The sequence below is a fragment of the Emydura macquarii genome, unplaced genomic scaffold (assembly GCF_026122565.2).
Source record: "Emydura macquarii macquarii isolate MOO-44397 ecotype Brisbane River unplaced genomic scaffold, CSIRO-AGI_Emac_v2 contig_3470, whole genome shotgun sequence".
Taxonomy (NCBI): domain Eukaryota; kingdom Metazoa; phylum Chordata; order Testudines; family Chelidae; genus Emydura; species Emydura macquarii.
In genome coordinates, this window is record NW_027133607.1 from 3,352,780 (window position 1) to 3,371,369 (window position 18,590).

General features: G+C 47.2%; 1 protein-coding gene across 1 annotated transcript in view; it reads left to right on the top strand.

The window, feature by feature from the left end:
• ITIH5 (inter-alpha-trypsin inhibitor heavy chain 5) overlaps positions 1 to 18,590 on the top strand; it is a 55,366-nt gene continuing 36,776 nt past the window's right edge. The window contains exons 1-5 of the mRNA XM_067534955.1: positions 1 to 199; positions 4,765 to 4,809; positions 8,249 to 8,412; positions 10,246 to 10,353; positions 10,985 to 11,235. Of these exons, the coding sequence (XP_067391056.1) occupies positions 80 to 199; positions 4,765 to 4,809; positions 8,249 to 8,412; positions 10,246 to 10,353; positions 10,985 to 11,235 (688 nt within the window). The 5' untranslated portion in view covers positions 1 to 79. The remainder of the gene's footprint in view (positions 200 to 4,764; positions 4,810 to 8,248; positions 8,413 to 10,245; positions 10,354 to 10,984; positions 11,236 to 18,590) is intronic.

The window sequence follows — 18,590 nt, forward strand, 5'->3', positions numbered from 1 at the left end:
AAGAAGCAGCCACAACACTGAGAGGGCTTTTCTTCATCTTGGGGTTGGGGGGGGGGATCCCCTGGTTGCCCCGCTAACCATGATTTTTTGGCTGTGGCTCTGCTGGGGATTCTCACTGGCCTCTGGGGAGCAGGACTCGGAGCTCCTGGCTAGGTATCTGGAGGAGATGTTGATGGTGGATTCTAACTTCGGTGACCAGGTGAGTTTTAAAGCAATGATTATTTTGTGACCTCCAGTGTCGTGTGTCTGGGGTATACCAAATGAGTTGCCTGGGGGTTAATTTAAAGTAATCTGACTGCTAGTCCTTTGCCCACCATGAGCAATCAGATCAGAGCAGCTCCCAGCACCTTTCCCAGATGACCCAGGGTCCTAGGCAGATGCTGACAGTCAGAAAGATTTTCTTAATTTCTTTCTCATTCGTTATAACAAATAATTTCTGTGTCGAAATTCTGCTCCACTTGGAGTTTACTGGGTGTTTCCCAACCTTCCTGCCCTGCTGTCTCTAGTTTGTCATTTCTGTTTTGTTCGTGATCTAAACATGGATTATAAGGACTGTGGGGCTAGGATGTGGTTCTCTTGTCCAGCTTCACGAGCATCATCTTGTTTCACAGGCAAACAAGAGTGTAGTAGATTAGCCTAGCTGTGTTCATTAACTTTCCCATCCCAAAACCAACTGTTCATCTTAGTGCTGCATGTGTACAGAGCACTGTATAAAACAGCAAGAAAGACAGACACCAAGAGCAAAAAATGTTTCTGCAATTTCCCCTTCCTTGTACGTTAGACGTGATGTGATATCAGTTCACACAAAGCTGCAGGAGCTGTGCTAGTGCCTTTGCTCCCTGTTGCATGAAATCCCAATACAAGTCACCTTTAAAAAGTCTCATTATCTCAAATGCTTGTTTCTTAAAGCCACAAGTGTTTCTTAAAGCAACAGGAGTATGTCATGCACTTTTATCGGATCCATCCCCACGCCAGCTTGCACTATCAGATCTCCCAGACAGAAAGCACTGGCCAGGGTTAGTTAGTGAGTGGGAGAGTTTAAGGGGCAAGCAGGAGCTGTGGGAAGTGGCTATTAGAGATTCAGTAGCTGACACTCTGAGGCAGTAATGAACAATGCCCCAGCTTGGTGGTAGGGGACTCTGGGCTGCTGGGTGTCATCTGCCCTTGGCTGAGAGAGATAAAGCTAAGGTCCTGACTGGCTGTGTTCATTACAGAGCCGATGGTGCAGTTTGCAAGAATAAGAGAGTTAAACCCAGTGGCTTGGCCAAATTCCAAGTTGAGTCATTCTGACAGTTTAAAAGTTGGATGCAGCCTCTTTCTTCCTAAACTCTGAGGCAGTGTTGCTGCTTGACGCTAAATGAGTTGCTTTTCTAACAGGTGCTAGACGAAGGGATCTCCATCCATGCACAGTTAGTGTTTCAGCTCGCAAAGTGCTTTGTGATCCTTTGAGATGAAAGATGCGATGGATGTGTAAGAGAGGATTATTTTGCTGGGAAATGAGATGACGTATAGTTACTTTTTCATTTGGGGTGGAATTTTTGTCATGACTTGTGCAGGACGGTTGCAAACGGGAGGAAGGATGGTCCAGGGATTAGGTCACTAGCCTAGTGACCTAATCCCTTGCTCCCTTACAGACTTTCTATGTGACCCTGGGCAAGTCACTTAGCATCTGTAAAATGGGGATAATAGCACTTCCCTACCTCTCAGGGGTGGTGTGAGGATCGATACATTGAAGGCTGTGAGGTGCGCCGGAAACGGGGGCTAGAAAAGGACCTTGGGTGGATGGACGGACTTACCTCTGAAAGGTCCCATTAGCAACATTGATTTGTTTGTGAAATGCCCCAAAGGAGAGATGAGAAGTCAGGCAAAGGTCTCAAAGTGATGGGTCAGGCTGAATATTGTAGCATGCTTTGAAAACACTGAGAAGGGGAAAGGTGAATTCCCTGCTAGGGAGTTACTGAATTTTAGAGGCACTTTAAGGGCGCAGATGTTCCTCTTGGTCCACGCTCCTTCCCTTTGCCCTCTCACAGTCCCCCTCCTCCATAAATAAATCCCTAAAACCCTAATCTGGCAAAATTTTAAACAGTGCTTAATGGTGCACTCATGAGTAACCCCACTGGGTTGCTCTCCTGGATAAAGTGAAGCACATGCATGGATCTTGGCTGGATCAGGGCCTTCATAACTCATGTGGATTTTATCCACAAATGCTGATTGGAATGACTGGGCAGGGATGCAAAAGCATGCTCTTCTGTTTGGCAGATGAATTTTAAAAATTCCTGTCTCTCTGAAATGAAGCAAATAGGGACATAGTCCTGGTGGGTAAAGTTAATCATTTCCCCACTTCAAGGCTATTTTCAATCCTGGGGAGAAATAGAATTTTATGGCCCTGTGTAATTACGTCACTTAAGAAATGGGTAATCAAACCTCATGTTTCAGGGAGTAAACTAATTGCTACAGGAGGGTCGGTGGGGGGCTGGAAGATATCCCAACCCAACCCCCATTCCTAGCACAACAGTCTCTGTGCCCTTCCCTCTCTGAAGTGACCCCTGCTTAAAGGCAGACTACTGGAGCAGCTGGTCTGAGCTGGTAGGACAAAGCTGACATTTTCGAGGTCTGATTCTTGCATTGAAAAACGTTTTTGTCTGGTTTGAAACTACCTCTCGTCCCCCAGCACATGAAGATGAAGGGAAAGACACAGTGGAGGTGGCCATGGCATAAACACAGGATGCTCTAAGAAAGCAGGAAGTGACTCTATAGCTACAGCACTAGATCAAATAGGCAGACCTGCTTCGAAGTAACCAGCTGCTTTTCCCCCTCACGTTGTCTCCGTGCTGTTCTGGGTAGCTCTGATTTACTTTCACAGCAGGTAAATGGGCAGAAATTCACCTAAGCGCAGCACGACTTAGGTTCTTGTGCCTTGCAGTGGGATGTATTGGCCGTGTGTTAGCCTGCCGCACTGAGCGGAATTTCACCCCAAAATAGCATCTCGCCACTTCCATGAAATCATGGGAGTTTTGGCTGAGGCTGAATTACTCTCTTTATCCACAGGATAGATACAGCAGCAAAGCATGCTTCCCCACACTACCCCGCTGGATTGACCTGGGGGGACAATCTCTTGATAGATCTCTTGGTGATAGTTTAGTCTCCCCAGCCCATTCAATGCTTGGTCCTTCTACTAAGATGGCCAACAAGGCTGCCAATTAGTATCTATTGCATCAATGGTGGTTTTTATGGTGTGAGCCAGCTGTTCACTGGGCATTGGAATAATACCTTCAGACTCATTCTATGTGTGCATCTCAAAGGCTCTTCAATGATAGCGACTTTGGGTCACTACTAGGATGTGTTGGATTTGAACCAGCTCTTCAGAGATGGAAGACTTTATCTGATTATCAAGGGGATTTATCTGATTATCATAGGGATTGCTCTGCTGGCTGAGACTAATGGTTCACCTAGTCCAATATCCTGTCTTTGAATGTGATTAATACCAGATGCCTCAGAGGTCAGGCTAGACATCCTGCAGTAGGAAGTTATAGGATAACTTGCATACATGGAAAGTTTCTTCCTGACCACCATCATATAGCAGTTGTATTATGCCCTGAAGCATGAGGGTTTATATCCTTTCCAAATCTCTCTTTTTGAACGGTAAGTCTCCTGAGTGCCCCACTTTCCCCATATTACCATTTAACAATATGTTGCTCAAAGCACTGGATGAGAAAAGAGTAAAAGTTCGAACACTGGAGACTGTTTAACTTCTCCCCAGTGCTCTTTTTAACTTTCCAACACTTGATGTAAACAGGCTTAAAATTTTCTCATTGGCAAGAAAATCTGTTACCAGGTTGATTTCTTTACATTAAGGCTATCCAGGTACTAAGTGATTTTGGGACTGGATTTGAAAACATTGAGAGACAATATCTTAACTGTTATCCTTAAACCAAGGAGAGGGCCTGTCACTTTGCTACTGCAGGATGTATTTTTATGGTTTTTTTCCCCCTGTAGATTCTAATTTGGGACTTACACAGCATACAAACAAGTCAGAGGTGCTGTTGCAGCTGGTGGAGGCTGCTAAAATGGATGTGATTGTGCTGTAGCTATGGCTGGCACTCGGTTCCCTAATCAGCTTGATGGCTGTTTTTAAAAGCCTCACTCTACCATTTAATAGGCAACCATAGCTTCCCAGTGACTGGTGTTAATGTTGAGACGCTTAGCCCTATTGTGGTTTTCAGGTGGCGTAAATCAGCATAGCTCCATTAATACTGATGGTGCTATGCCAGCTGAAAACCTGGCTCTCTGTGTGGCTACAGGCTAGTCAACTAACCTCGCCTCAGTTTCTCCTGCTGTGATCTGGGTACAATAATAAATATATAATTATTGATTGTGAAGGACTTTGAGATCCTGAGTTGAAAAGTGACAGAAGGCAATGTTTTTATTCAGGATCGTGGCCAAGTGCTGACGGCCCTTGCGTGTCAGTACGCAGCTCCCTGCCGCCCCGCCTGTATGTAATGTGCTGTTTTGAAAAGCACTCCACAACACGTTGCCTGGGAAAACCAAATTCCATTCCACAGCTTTGATCTGTGGGTCTGCTCAGATTTTTTTTAAAAGTGTAATCTCAACAAAGGGATCGCTTACCCCTGGCTGTGTGAAAATACTTGCACTAACTAATGTCTGGATCGACTCCACTGCATTTTTAAACAAACAGCAAATCTTCCTTTCATGAACTTGAAAACAGAACAGCACAAGTTACAATATTTACTTAATCCTTTTCAGGTTGCGCGCAGAGTCCCAAGACAGGGCAAATTTCTGCAGAGGCTGGTATGTATCCTGCTGTACATTTATTTCATTGCATAAAAGTGAACGCCCAGTGTATATGTATTTAGATGCATGCACGTGGGCGTGAATAAACTTAGTGGTGACAGCCTATCTGAGGCTGAGAGCTCTAGGGGGTGAATTCCTGTATTTATCCACAAAGCAAGTATCAGCATGAGTAGTGGCAATTGAAGCATGTCCCAACACTGCCCCTTTAATCTTCTGCAACCCATATCACAGTGTTGCCAGCCTCCAGGGTACAAAAATCTTGAGACTGGCTTAAAATAATGACTTAAAAAAAACATCAGTGGTTCTTCTTTGCCTCCTACTTTCTGAGCCATTGGAGTCACTTGCTTCACATTTTCGAGCTTTTTTCTGCAGTCTTGAGGACTGGAACTTGCTTTAAAAACATTGAAAGCCGAGATTCTCCTGGGGTTTTGCACCAACGGTTGTGAGACGCACAATGAACTCACAAGAGCTGGCCACACTGCTGACTTGTAAGGATGAATGTTGCTTAGTCTAGGTCCATCTGGGCTCCAGTCTCTCTGTTGCGACATCCAGCGAGGCTGTCAATCACTGGTAACCGGTGTTTGTGACGCGACCACTTGTGCACTGAGAACGGGAATAACACATCTCATATACTGTAGACCACTGAGCAGCCATCAGAGGGTAACAGCTGTAAGTCACTATTATCCTCAGCCAAATTTGAACCAGAAGCATAGAGGTGAATGGCTCTGCATCCCTTTACCGATCTTTGGAATGACCCAGCCTTGTTTGTTATTTTTAATAAGAATTAGACACCAGGTCAAATCGTTTTGATCAAAGCAACCAAATACAGGACTTTATTTTCTGCTCTCTTTATACTTCCCAGCACTTGGGGTAAACAGGAATAAAATCCTCCATTTGGCAAGACAATCTATTATCTCACCACAGTGAAACACCTTGAAAAAACATCTCCTTAACCTGCTAAATAGCACCGCTCTCGTTTGCTATCTCTGAGTGCACCCGCATTTGTTTTTCAAAAGGAATGTTTTTCTTAATGTCTCTTCTCATCTTCCTAAGGGGCTTTAATAACAATGAGCAGAGAAAACAAACAGGGAATGCGCACAGCTGCAGGTCAGAACTTCATGCAGTAAGACATTGTGCAAGAGCTCTGGGGACTGCAGACTGGAACTTGGGCTAAATGCCAGCCCAGAACCTAGCCACCTGGTTTGAAACTACTTCAGCACCTATCTGCTGCTGTTCACACAAAAAGCAATATGCTGCTTTCAGGGCTGGTTGCATGAGTCAGCAGTTCCCCTCTGTCTGGAGAAGTGTAAGTGTGGGTGGATTTGGAGGGATGTATTCCGTGCAGTTTAGAGTTGCCAGTTTTGGTTGGATGTATTCCTGGAGGTTTCATCCCATGATATAATCTTTAATTAAATATTAATCTTTAATTCCTGGTGACTCCAGGACAATCCGGGAGTTATTGGCAACCCTACCAAGGCCCTTTACAATCAGAAAGGGGGAAACCTGGAGTGACGGTCGTGAGACCTGCAGCTGTTCCAAGTTCCCAGTGGCAACCCGCATGCCCGCGATAGAATTCGAAGGCATTGGAGGCTTCAGATGAATCCAGGTGGAACTCAGTGATCGTGACTCAGTTTTGCTGCTGAGTTTCGGGAAGGTTTTGAAGCTGACATTCAAAGTGAAAGTCAGGACGGTGGGGTGCAAATCCAGGAGGTTCGACACTAATGCAGATGTTGCACCTTGTGTGGCTCTAATTATAACAGTTCGCCCCTCTGCTCTTTACTTCTGCCTCTGATTGGCCATCCAGTTCCTTGTTGGTTTCACTTGCAATCCCAGTAATAGCCAGTTAAATATACAGAACACTGAATGAAAGGACCCAGAGAGAATTAGTTGAATTTAGAAACGGGCCTGAACCAAAACTCCAGATCAGAATTTCCCTGGCCTTGCACTTTAGGGGAATGAAATTCTAAGGCCTTGTCTATACTAGGGACATTCACACAGATGTAACTACTTCCATGCATTTACACCAGTTCAGACTCCTAATGTAGATGCCTTGAGCCGCTGCTAAGCAAGGGGTTACACTGAGGCAGAATGTCAGAAACTTGCCAGATCTGGATTTTTGCAGGTGCGCCTTATATTTATAATCAACTATGGAGGATTCAAAAGTCAGCCCAAAATAGAATGCTGGATTCTAACACCTTCACTTCCCCCTGTCTCATATGGACTGGTCTCTTACTCGGAGAATAGTCCTTTTGATTTCAGTGAGTCCATGAGTACAGAAAGGGATTGCTTACAGAAAGAATGGCAGAATTGGGACCTACATTAGCTAGTCCACTGAGGTTCATCTGTTAGTTTATTTATGTGATATATTTATCTCTGTAGCAGGCTTCCAGTTTCGAAGGGTCTTTTACTGATCAAGCCAACATTCCACAGAAATTTTTCTCGTTGGTTACTTATAGTAGCTACATTAAGCTTAGGTCTTCCATGTACAAAACGTCTCGGATTTATGGGGATACTGCTGTCTAAGTTCATATTAGTTCTGAGAAGCACTTCATCCCAGGACTTGCGCATACGAGTACATTCCCAAGATGCATAAATTGGCAATCAGCTCTCCATCGCTCCAGTCCTTACTTCTTCCAAGCTGGATGGAGGCCAGAGTGTTCTAAAAAGGACATTTTGCTCTAGGAGCCTCAGCCGCGGGCATGTTTTCTATTAAGCCTGTTCCATCCGTCATCTGAGAGCCGTGGAAGAGATCCTTAGCGGGAGTAAATCGGCTTAGATCCACTGAATTCAGTTTAGCTATGCTGATTCACATCCACTGAGCACCTGGCCCTATAAGTTTAAAGACTTTGCTGCATGCATCCATCATTTTTCTCCGGTTGGCAGCTTAGCGTAATGGCAGCTGACGAGGCCTTATGTAAAATTTCCACATTGTAACAAGGAGATTTCTCTAGGATCGTGGTTCTCAGTCTTTTCCAGACTGTGACCCCCATGTCACAAGTGGAGAAAGTTTTGGGACTCTCCTCCTATCTAGCCCTAAAGAAAGACAAGGTGGTTGTAGCCCTCTGAAACCCAGGCATGGCCCTCACATTGAGAACCCCTGATCGAGGGTGTGCCCAGATTTTACAAGTACTTTTCATGGCATACGGCTCGGCTCGGTCTACGTCGAGGCCTCCCACTGGCAGTGGGCAGAATGAATGTGGACTATGCCCTGGAAAGTAGATAGGGAGGAACCCTGCCTGTTGTGTGACCTTCCCCCACGGATCAGCCCCACTCTGCCTAGTGCCACAAAGGGGGCCTCTAACACTCTCCATCCCACAGGCTTTTATGAGGCTCTTTTTTCGCCCCTCGTATTAAATCCTTGCATGCGGCAAAGCAATGCCACAGGGAGGGGTGGTTTGGCTTTTAGTGCTAACGGGTAACCGTTCAATTCCTACAGGAGACCAGGCCACGGATGGCTGAGTTTACAGTGAAATCCACAATCATTTCCCGCTATGCCTTCACCACCGTTTCCTGTACCATGGTGAACAGCGGGTCCAAGGCCAAGGAAGGCACCTTTGAGATGCAGATCCCAGCTGCAGCCTTTATCTCCAACTTCACCATGTAGGTAGTGCTTTTGCTTCACCAGGAGTTTCTGTCCCTTCTTGTCTCGCTGCTGGATGAGGGGGTGTGGGGTGACTTGTCCCCCGCCTCTGGCCCTGTTGGGCTCAGGCTGAGTCAGAGCTTCAGGGGGACGCTGATACCCCAGAAGAGCAGAGCCCCAAGTATGTATCTGATTCCCTCATGCTGCACGTCTGCTCGTAGGTCTGGTTCTGACCAGGACCCCCGCATTGGAACCACATCTCTGGAGCCCACCAGAGAGGGTGTAAGTCTCAGGAGAACAGGCTTTCTCGGGGAGTGTAACAGGGGGGTTGGCCCCATGGACTGGAGAGTCTGCGGCTAAGCCAGCCCTAACGGCAGGAGGACCCACGTCTGGGTTGAATCAGGTGCTCCCAGGATAAAAATAAAAGAGCAGGGAGCTGCAGGTGAGGGGGAAGGGGAAGCCCAGGAAATTGCCTTGAGGTTTGCAGGTCCTGCAGGGTGCAAGAGGCGCCTGCAGTGCCCTGAGTCAGCAGGGTAAAGAGAAAGCTGAAGAAGAGAGTGGGAGGAAGCTGTCCAGGCAGGGGGGGCCTGGGACAGACCCTGTCTAAGTAGGGGAGAGACTGTTGGTCCACAGCTGGGTTACCTCCCCGGGGGTGTTTTAAGGAATAGTTCTTCCCTGGTATCCCATGTCCCCAGACCCATTCCAGGTAAGAAGCGTTTCATTAGATCTGTCACTTGTAGTCTTTAAATCGTGATTTGAGGGCTTCGGTAACTCAGTCAGAGGTGCGGGGTCTATTACAGGAGTGGGTGGGCAAGGCTTTGTGGCCTGCAATGGGCAGGAAGTCAGACTAGATGATCATTAAGGTCCCTTCTGGCTTTAAAGTCTTATGAGTCTGTGAGATGGGAATCAGTTTGCAAGCAATAGCAATGCAGAGATTCACACACACTGAGACAAGCGCAGGATTTTTTGCCAGGAGGTGGGTGTCCCTTGTAAATAGTTTTATCCCCTGCTTTCCATACTGCAGTGCTTTATTCACTTGGAATTATTGCTGAGCTGCAGGGGATGCTAACTGTGAATTACCCAGAGCAGTAAAGGTTTCTGTCACTGCCTGCCTGTCACTGCCACTGGTCTGACACCGGTGGGCAGCCTACAAACATAAAGGTCTCAACCCTGGTTTCCACCTGCCTAGTTACTCCTTGCAGGGTGACCTTTCCTGTCCTGAGTCCCCGCCAAATCCATCCCTGAGTTCTTAACTACCAGACACTCAGGCATTCCCCCTCCGGTTCGTCACCCCCAAAGGAGTGAAATCTGCCCCCTGTTTTCAGTTCACTTTGGCACACACCAGTTGCACAACAGAGACCTGCTTGGGGCAAAAATAAACAAAACGTCTATTGCGTAGAAAAATCATAGATTTGAAGATGAAACCGTAAGGCCTGGTCTAGGGTACAGAGCGAGGTAGCCGTGAGGCAGCTTATGTCGATCTCACTGTGTCAGCGTCTACACTACAATGTTCCTACACTCACCCGCTAGGCCGATCTAATAGCTTCTCCTCCAAGGGAGGCGTAGCGCTTAGGTGGATGCAGTGTCTGTGTAGACGCTGCGTAGCTTACAGTGCCTGTTGCTGCCTTTGACAGCCAGAGCCCGGCCCCTGGGGCTGACAGTTTATGGGTGGGATTCTCTGCTGCCATAACTTGCTTGGCTTTGTGGAGTTACACCCACAAAGCATTTGGCCCTTTGGCCTATGCCAAGCACAGAAACAAGCCCAAGCGTTGTCACTGCGCTAGGACAGCCCCATGTCCAGAATTGTGTCCATGACTGTGGATCTGTAAGGGTGACATCTCTTAACCCTACAGGATCATCGGAGACAGGATTTACCACGGGGAAGTCACTGCAAAAGAAAAGAAAACCAGCAACGTGGGCAAAGAGCGGAACAATACACGTTCTAGCTCCACAGATGGTGGGTGAGTATCATTTCATCTGGCTGCCATTCTGGGCAGAGTTCTGATGTTTATTCTTTATACCATTAAAAGGTTTTTTTTTTTTCTTCCTACCATGTGGCCTTTTTATTTCTCTGGGATAGGGCCTGAGGTCTATCTAGTCTAAATTAAGCACTTAGCAGATCCGCACTACCATAGGAACTGAACACTTCACAACACCCCTTGGAGGGAGGACCGTCCTGTTATTCCCATTTTATAGATGGGGAACTGAGACACAGTGAGGCTAAGTGACTCGCCCTAGGTCACATAGGATGTCAGTAGCAGAACAGGGAATTGACATTGGGTCTTATGACTCCCAGCCTAGTTTCCTAACCACTGGACCATCCTTCCTCTCCCTCGTTCTGTGCTCTACTTCATTCCTTTTCTGTGCATCTGTCATACTCCTAGCCAAACTTAGCAATAAGAGCCTTTTAAAATCTCGCCTCCTATGGAAGCCCGCTGCTTACACACCGCTGAGTATTTCTGCTGATGGTTTTTGCATACTCATTTGAGGGGAATACCAGCTGCTGGCACAAGAGACCCAGCCTCAGGAAACCAGGGTGTGGATCATGATGTAAAAACAGCCTGTGAAGGTCTCTTTGAATTTTCCTTGCAGGGAGAACACAGCTGAGACTTTCAAAGCCTCTGGCACTATTCCACCCAAGACCCACGCCATCTTCATGCTGCACTACGAAGAGCTTTTGCAAAGGCGCTTGGGAAAGTATGAGTACACTGTCAGTGTCCGGCCCCATCAGCTGGTGGGAAGGTTACGAGTGGAGGTGAACATCCTAGAGAACTCGGGCATCATTTCTCTGGAGGTGCCGCCACTCCAAAACAGCAAGCAGAGAGGCAACAGGAACATCATAGGTGAATAGAGTTTGTGGCCTACAGTTGTGCTATCTGTGGCAGTGATTTCAAACCTGGGCCCTTTGCCGTGTAATGCATGAAGCTCTACCAGCTGAGCTAAGAGACACTTGTCGCTTTGTCAAGCCTGTAGCAGGCTCATATATCTTTAGCTGGTCGAGCCGCCACTAGAGGGTGATAGAAAGACACCCCAAGCAGGCATGGTTACCCATGGATGGGATGGAAGATCTCCAGGGAAATCCCAGGCTGCTGGTGCTGTTGATTGTTCAAGAGGCTACACTCTCCCCCCCAACAATCATAAATTGGTGCCCCAGTGTTGCGTTAAGTGGCGCAGAGCCACGGAGGGAGCCACCCTTCGGTGGAGTCATAAAACTGAGGCCTGGACTTTACGAAGCCATTAAAGACCATGGGCTGCTTCTCACAAAGTAGGGCCTGGTGTGAACCCTGGTAGCCTGGCCATATTCCCGGGTGGGTTTCAAATTTCGGAGCCATTTCACTTAGCCACATCCTTCCTTACTTCCTCTCTGAGCCACTGTGCTGGAGTGTGGCTGGCCCATTCCACCCCAGAGGTGGCTGCCATTCGGTGCTAGGTGAGCCCCTTGTTACTGTATACAGTCTGCCTTCCAGCTCCAGAACTATTTGCCACTGACAGGACAGTCTCCAGACTCAGCAGGGCGGGGATGTAGTTATGACCATTAAGGATTTTCGGGAACTGGGTCTATTGGCGCTAGAGCGGTGGGAATTCAGCCTTCCTTCAGCGATCCCTGCCGTCTGCCACTTTAAGCTGGCGTATACATACGTGCATGCACAAATAGATAAAGAGAACTTGGAATGCTATTGAAATTAGGGCGTCAGCCGAAGCCCATTGAAGTCAGTGGGAGGCTTTCAAATGTCTTGGAGGGGCTTTGAACCGAGCCTTTCCTGCTTCCCTTCAGCATCTGAAGAGCCTTCTCCCTGGCTCCGGATCTCCTGGGAACTGCTTAAGTAAATTGTTTTTCCGTCCAGGCGTGCCAAAGCAGACAGGATATCCTGCCGTTCAGAACAAGGGAAATGCCAAGGTGAAAGTCTATCTTTTGTCAAGGCAGTTGAGAGCAGGTACAAGGCTGGGGGCGGGGGTCTAACGTTGCCCCATAGGCTGCTTTCGCTGCTCAGACGCTGTTGTTTCTTTGCAAATGGGCAGCCTGGGCCATAGGTGATTTTGCCTGGAAGCCAGTGCATATTAGCAAAGAATCCAGGCTAATGTCAGGTGGGAACTGGTCTTGCTCTAGGGTCCGATCCTGAAGGCTCACTCATCTCACACCCAGGTCTGCGGGTTCCCAGACCACAGCCACCACCTGGCATCTCACTGGTACTAGCAGGGAGCGTGGGCTGGTGGGTCTCAGTTCACCTGAGGCTCTGGTCACAAAACTCCCCATCGGAGGAGATGTCCGGCCTCTCTGATTGGCTCAGACTCCATGCTTCAGCCAGGAGGAAGCACAGGAAATCATCTGAACAGCTAGGTGAATCCCTGGCTGGCTGCTCCATTGGGCCCTTTCTTTTAGCCTGACACCTGAACCCTGCCTTGTTCCTGATTCCTATCTTCCTGTCCTGTTCCTGCTTTCCTGCCTTAGGCCAGATCCCTGCTCCTACGCCCCACCCCCGGCTCCTGACGCTGGTTCTGACTCTTGGCTTGATTCCTGGCTCTGGCTCTGACCCTGGGCTCAACTCCTGACTCTGTCTCTGTTGCTGGCCTCTGGTTCCTGAATCCTGCTCTGACCACTGGGTCTGACCACCTACGTCCTCTGCCTATGACGGTAGGGTCACTCCTCAGCTGGGGTAAATCAATATGGCCCCAGTGAATTCAGTGGCACGGCAATGATTTACGCTATCTGAGGATCGGGCCTGAATGCCTCTGGTGCCCAGTGGTGTCAGAGAGCCTGGATCAGGCTTCATTTGACTAAGCATAGCCTCTGCAGTCACTAGAGGGAGGGTAAATTTGTCAGAGTTATCGGTCCCCTGGATTTAGTTAAGCTGAGATTAAGAAGGATGTTTCCCCGTCGGGTAATATATCACAGTGAGGTGCATTTCTGGTGTTACGCTTTCCTCCAAAGCATCTGGCTTTGATCGAGGCCAGAGACAGGATAACTGAACAGACCCACCCTTTGTCTGTTCCAGCACGGATGTTCCTGTGTTTAACAGATACATGGAAAACCTCAGTATTGTCGCCATCTATCCAAATGTGAATCTGCGAGCACCGAACGTTCTGTGCAACATAAGGAGGGGTTTAAACCATTCAATATAACAGCTGGGCCCATCCCATTCTATTGTTATAAAAGTCTTCTCTGGCCATTAAAGCCAGTGTAAATGAGATATCACTTTGGATGTCATGGCCGGAAGTTGGGGGGGCTGGACCTCAGGATTCTTGGATTTTATTCATACATCTGCTACTCACTCGCTTGCGTGGTCTTGATTGTCACCCTTATTCATGCTGAGTGGTACTTCTCTCCTCCAGTGTAATACTGACACTGATAAAATTAACTCTGAGATGAGGGGCTGCTCAGTGTAAAGATGGGCCCTCTCTGGCCTGGAGCAAGTCATGTAGGTCTCTGCGTGGGTTTTCCCATCTGTAAAATGGCTCCAATGATGCCTACAATATTTTTTCCCACAGGTGTTCTGAGTTTTTAATTAATGATAAGAAAGAGCTTTGAAATCCTTGACAGAAAGACACTTTGTCAGGTCAAATTAGCAGTATAAATGAGAATGAGGCATTTTGAAAAGTGACTTAGGCTTCCAAATCATTTAGGGGCTTTCTGAAAATTTTGCCTTGAGACACGGAGGTTCCCGTTTTATTCTAAGTGAGTCAAACAAACTGTCTTAGTTTATAAACCAGATAGATGCTTTTCCCTGCCTAAATGCTGATCCTGAAGATTTTACCTGGGATCTGAAAATCAAGCTGGGTTCTTTCTGTCTCTGAAGCCACCACCAGAAATATTTGAACCCTACCGGCAACCATCATCCGCTTAAGTGCAATGTGTGCAGCCATTTAATGGCAACACCATCAGCAAGGTGGAGAGCCGGTAACCCACCGCTGAAATAAGTCAGTGGGCACTCAACAAGAATATGCGACATAGTCTGAAGTTGACCGCAGCTGCATCGTGGGTCATTAGAAAAACCCCATTTAAAGAGATTGGTCGCATAGTTGCCCTGTCCTATTCAAAACCGGTTCAGAGAGGACCAAAAGTGTCTTGGCCTGGTGGGCAGATGATTGGGTCACCAGCAATGTATGAGGGTTTAAAGTTTGTGAGTGAAATGCCTACCTGTTGTCGTGATGGGCACCATGACCATGAATAAAATCAATGAAAATTATTCAGACAGATCTAGCGATCAGAATGTATCTGGCTACCATCAGGACAGGGATTAGTCTTCAGTCATATCTCTAACGTGCCGAATGCATCTTCGGGATGCATTTGGAAGAGTCACATTTCTTTCTCCAGGCTGGATGTGCACTGGCTTTGTAATTCCAGCTGTAACAAGATCCTGGTGCCGTCCTTAAAGCATTTGAAGTGGGAAGCTGATGGGACTTAAAAGACACATAGCCGACGGGACTTAAAGACACAGAGGAGATGCTCTTTGTGTTTGTGAAACAGCACAACAGTCTTTGTGGAACCAGGGACCGTTGTATTTCTGGCTAAGGATCTGAGTCAAGAAGATCGCATTCAGCTCCAAACTGCTCTTCAGTTTGATACAGGATCTAGGTTTGGTTTGTTATAAAGATAGAGGCAATTTGCAGGTTCTGATTAGGTTTCCTCTCTGACTGACAAAGCTAAGCCAGGACTCTCTAGCAGGTTTCCTTTGTAAGCAGGGTCACAGACATGCAAGCCAGCTGGGTTTATGTTTTTCCCAAAAGGAAGCCACAAGGCACATGAGTTCTGGAAAATGATTTCCTGAGCGGGGCAGGTGTCTGCTCCCTTTCTTCCACTGTAACAGGGATAAAACATCAAAGAGGAAGCTGAGGCCAGGAATTCCTCCTCTTTCAGATGACCTGAAAACATAGCCACTTTCCATATGACGTCTAACTCCAGAATTCCCTGTTCCTTCTGCACTGGGGCCCTGTCTACTCACTATCTGGCAGCCTTCTCTCCCTAGGAAGCAGTTTGGTGAGAATGTTTGGCTGGTCATGTACAGTAACTCCACATTCCCAGGTAAAACCGTATCCTGTGGTAGTCCCCGGCATTTCCTTTCCGTTTTACAGCGGGTGCTCAAAACCCCGAGCTGCAGGAGATTTTGCTTTCCCCCCTCTCATTCCTCCTCCCTAGAAGCTCGCATTTTAAAGCCCGGGATGAGCTCTGGGTCGGAGCCCTGGATCTGGACTCTCCCAAACACTGATAAAGTTTGAATTTGGCTTCAGCTGTACACTTCATTGCTTGGACACTTCCCTCTGTAAAATCAAAAGAAGACAGAGGTCAAGGGGTCAATGTTAACAGAGACGGTTTTGCTTTTCCCCTCCCAAGTTGCACCTGCAGCTGAATTCTGGGAGTAAATCTAACAATTTGCCTTCGCATCTCGCTCATGGTGGGCCTGAATCAGGCAGGTAGAGGCTCAAGCCCTTGGATCAGGCAAGCTATTCATTCTGCAGATCAAGTTAGACCTGTAAAAAGGGAGGTCCAAGCCTTTGTGGATGTTTCCCCCTAACTACTATCACAGACTTTCCCTCTTGGTAGTTCAAATGGAGGCCGCAGCAGTAAGGAGCCGACAGTAACTTTTCTCCGGCCGTTTGGTGAAATTCGTTGTATGTCCATTTTATTCTACAAGTCGCCACATCACGACGCGTTAACTAGTTTGTTGGGAGCTTCAGTGAAAAGGACAAGGATTGACTGGGCAGAGTCCGAGCCACTTTCTCGACCATTCCTGCCCCTGCTGATGGCTCACTATGTGGCCTTGGCAGAGTCACCTAACTCCTCTCTCTGGGCCTCTAGGTCATGATCTGTATAATGAGAATAATACTTATCCATTTTTGCAAAGTGCTTTGAGATGATGAAAGGTGCTAGATAATTGCAAAGTCATACCTAGCACTTCTTGATCTCAAAGTACTTTACAAAAGGGATTAGGTACCATTATCTCATTTAACAGGTGGGGAAACTGAGGCTCGGAGAGGTTATCTGACTTGCCCAATGTCATACAGGAAGTTCATGGCAAGGTTTGAACTAGAAACCATATCCCTAGATTCTCCGTGTGGTATTACCTGCATCTAGGTAAGAGCCCCCTGAAATTCCTGTTTGAGGGAAGTGTGTAGGGAAAACTTGCCCATCCACTGCCTGTGATATATGATGTGGACAAGGAGGGGGCTTCCATTTCCAGTGTGATCTGGAGCATTTTACTAATATTACAGTTGGAGTGAAGAGGTTATTTCACCTCTGTGTTTGGCACTGATATAACCACTGCTGGAATACTGTGTCCGGTTCTGGTGCCCACAACTGGCACCAGATAAATTGGAGCAGGGTCAGAGAGAAGCCACAAGAATGATTAAAGGATTAGAAGGCATACCTTATAGTGATCGACTCAAACAGCTCCATTTCTTTAGCTTAACAGAGAAGATGACTTGATGACAGTCCATGAAGTATTACAAGGGGAACAGTCTAGCAGAAAAAAATAAAACATGCTCTGATGGCTGGAAGTTGAAGCTAGACAAATTCAGACTGGAAATTAGGTGTACATTTATAACGGTGAGAGCAATTACCCAGTGGAACAATTTACCAAGTGTCATGGTAGAGTTACCATCACTGACCATTTTAAAATCAAGATTGGATGTTTTTCTAAAAGATCTGCTCTGGGAATTATTTTAGGGAAGTTGTACGGCTTGTGTTGTACAGGTGGTCAGCGTAGATGAGCACAATGGTCCCCTTCTGGCCTTGGAATCTATGAAATACATCAGCCTAGCCAGTAGCGCAATTTCACGACTCGCTATGGCTGCCCTTCAAACTGCGGTGAAACCCAGGGAGGCGAAGGTGGAACTCTCCAAGCATTTCAGAAAATGCAAATATTCTTTTAACCCAGCGTTACGAATTCTGGGCCATTCCTGCACATTGTCAGTTAAATGAGATCTTTGAAGAGAGAAAAGATGGATGGAGAAAAAAAGTGTCAAAACCAGCAAATCTGATTCACTGTATATTAGGAGTGTATGTTACTCTAGTTCATTCATCACATCAGAAGGCAGCCTTATAAGTAAAATGGAATCAACATTAAGAGAAAATCCAATAGACGAGAGATTGATTTTTGACTCCTCTTGCATTTTTCGGTGGCTGGAGAAATCTAGAGTGTACATAGGACCAAACAGTCAAAGGCACGTCTCTGTGTACTTCTCTTATACATTCATTCAGACCAATTGTTAAATGGTTTGAAAGCTTCGGCCCTGGCACCCCGTGCCCTCTCAGGGTATGTCTACACTGCATTTAAACACCCGCGGCTGGCCCACATCCGCTGACTCTGGTTTGTGGGACTCAGGCTGTGACGCTGTAAAATTGCTACATAGACGTTTGGGTGTGGGCTGGAGCCTGAGCTCGGGGACTCCACCCAGGCCAGCCCCGCCATGCCGCAGGTCTTTTATTCCAGTGTAGATGTCCCCTTAGTGTCACAGCTCCAGTTCAGCAGGACAGGTGGGGAGGAAGTCGCTCTCCCTTTTACTGCTCCCTCCCTCAATCCCGTGGCAGGCCCTGTCGACTGAAGAGTTGTCAGTGTTTCTCCTGAATTAGATGGAGATCAATGGGGGGACTTCCTCAGTGTTCTAAGGGAGCCTTTCCTCTTCTATGGGATGAGGTCACTGCTTTCCTTGCATGACGCTATTTCCCAGTGCTCCCACTTCCAGAAGCAGCCAATAAGAAAGTAAGGGCAATCCTGTGGTTATGGTGCTAGCCTGGGGCTTGGGAGATTAGGTTCAGTTCTCTGTTCCACCACAAACTTCCTATGTGAGCCCGGGCAAGACATTTGGCCTCTCTGTGCCTCAGTTTCCTATCTGTAAAACGGGTATAATGACATTTCCCTGCCTGGGAGGTGGGGTTAGAATAAACATTGCAAGTGATCAGATACTATTGTAATGGTGGCTGTAGAAGTACTTGTGATTGACATCAGTGGACCTACGCCAATTGACATCAGCTGAGAATCTGACTGAGTTTTCAACATGTATTAAAGATGGAGGTGGGCACGCCCAGATTTTGGGGAAATGCAAGACCAGATCTGAACTCTGGCCAATCTCCAATTCATATAGCAGGGCTTTAGCTCAGGACTTGGGAAGAAACGTCTTCTTTTACAAAAAGGGGTAAGAGTACTTTAACAGCCACTCACAGAAGACCTGACCTTCAGGTTTAAGGTCATCTCCAAAAATA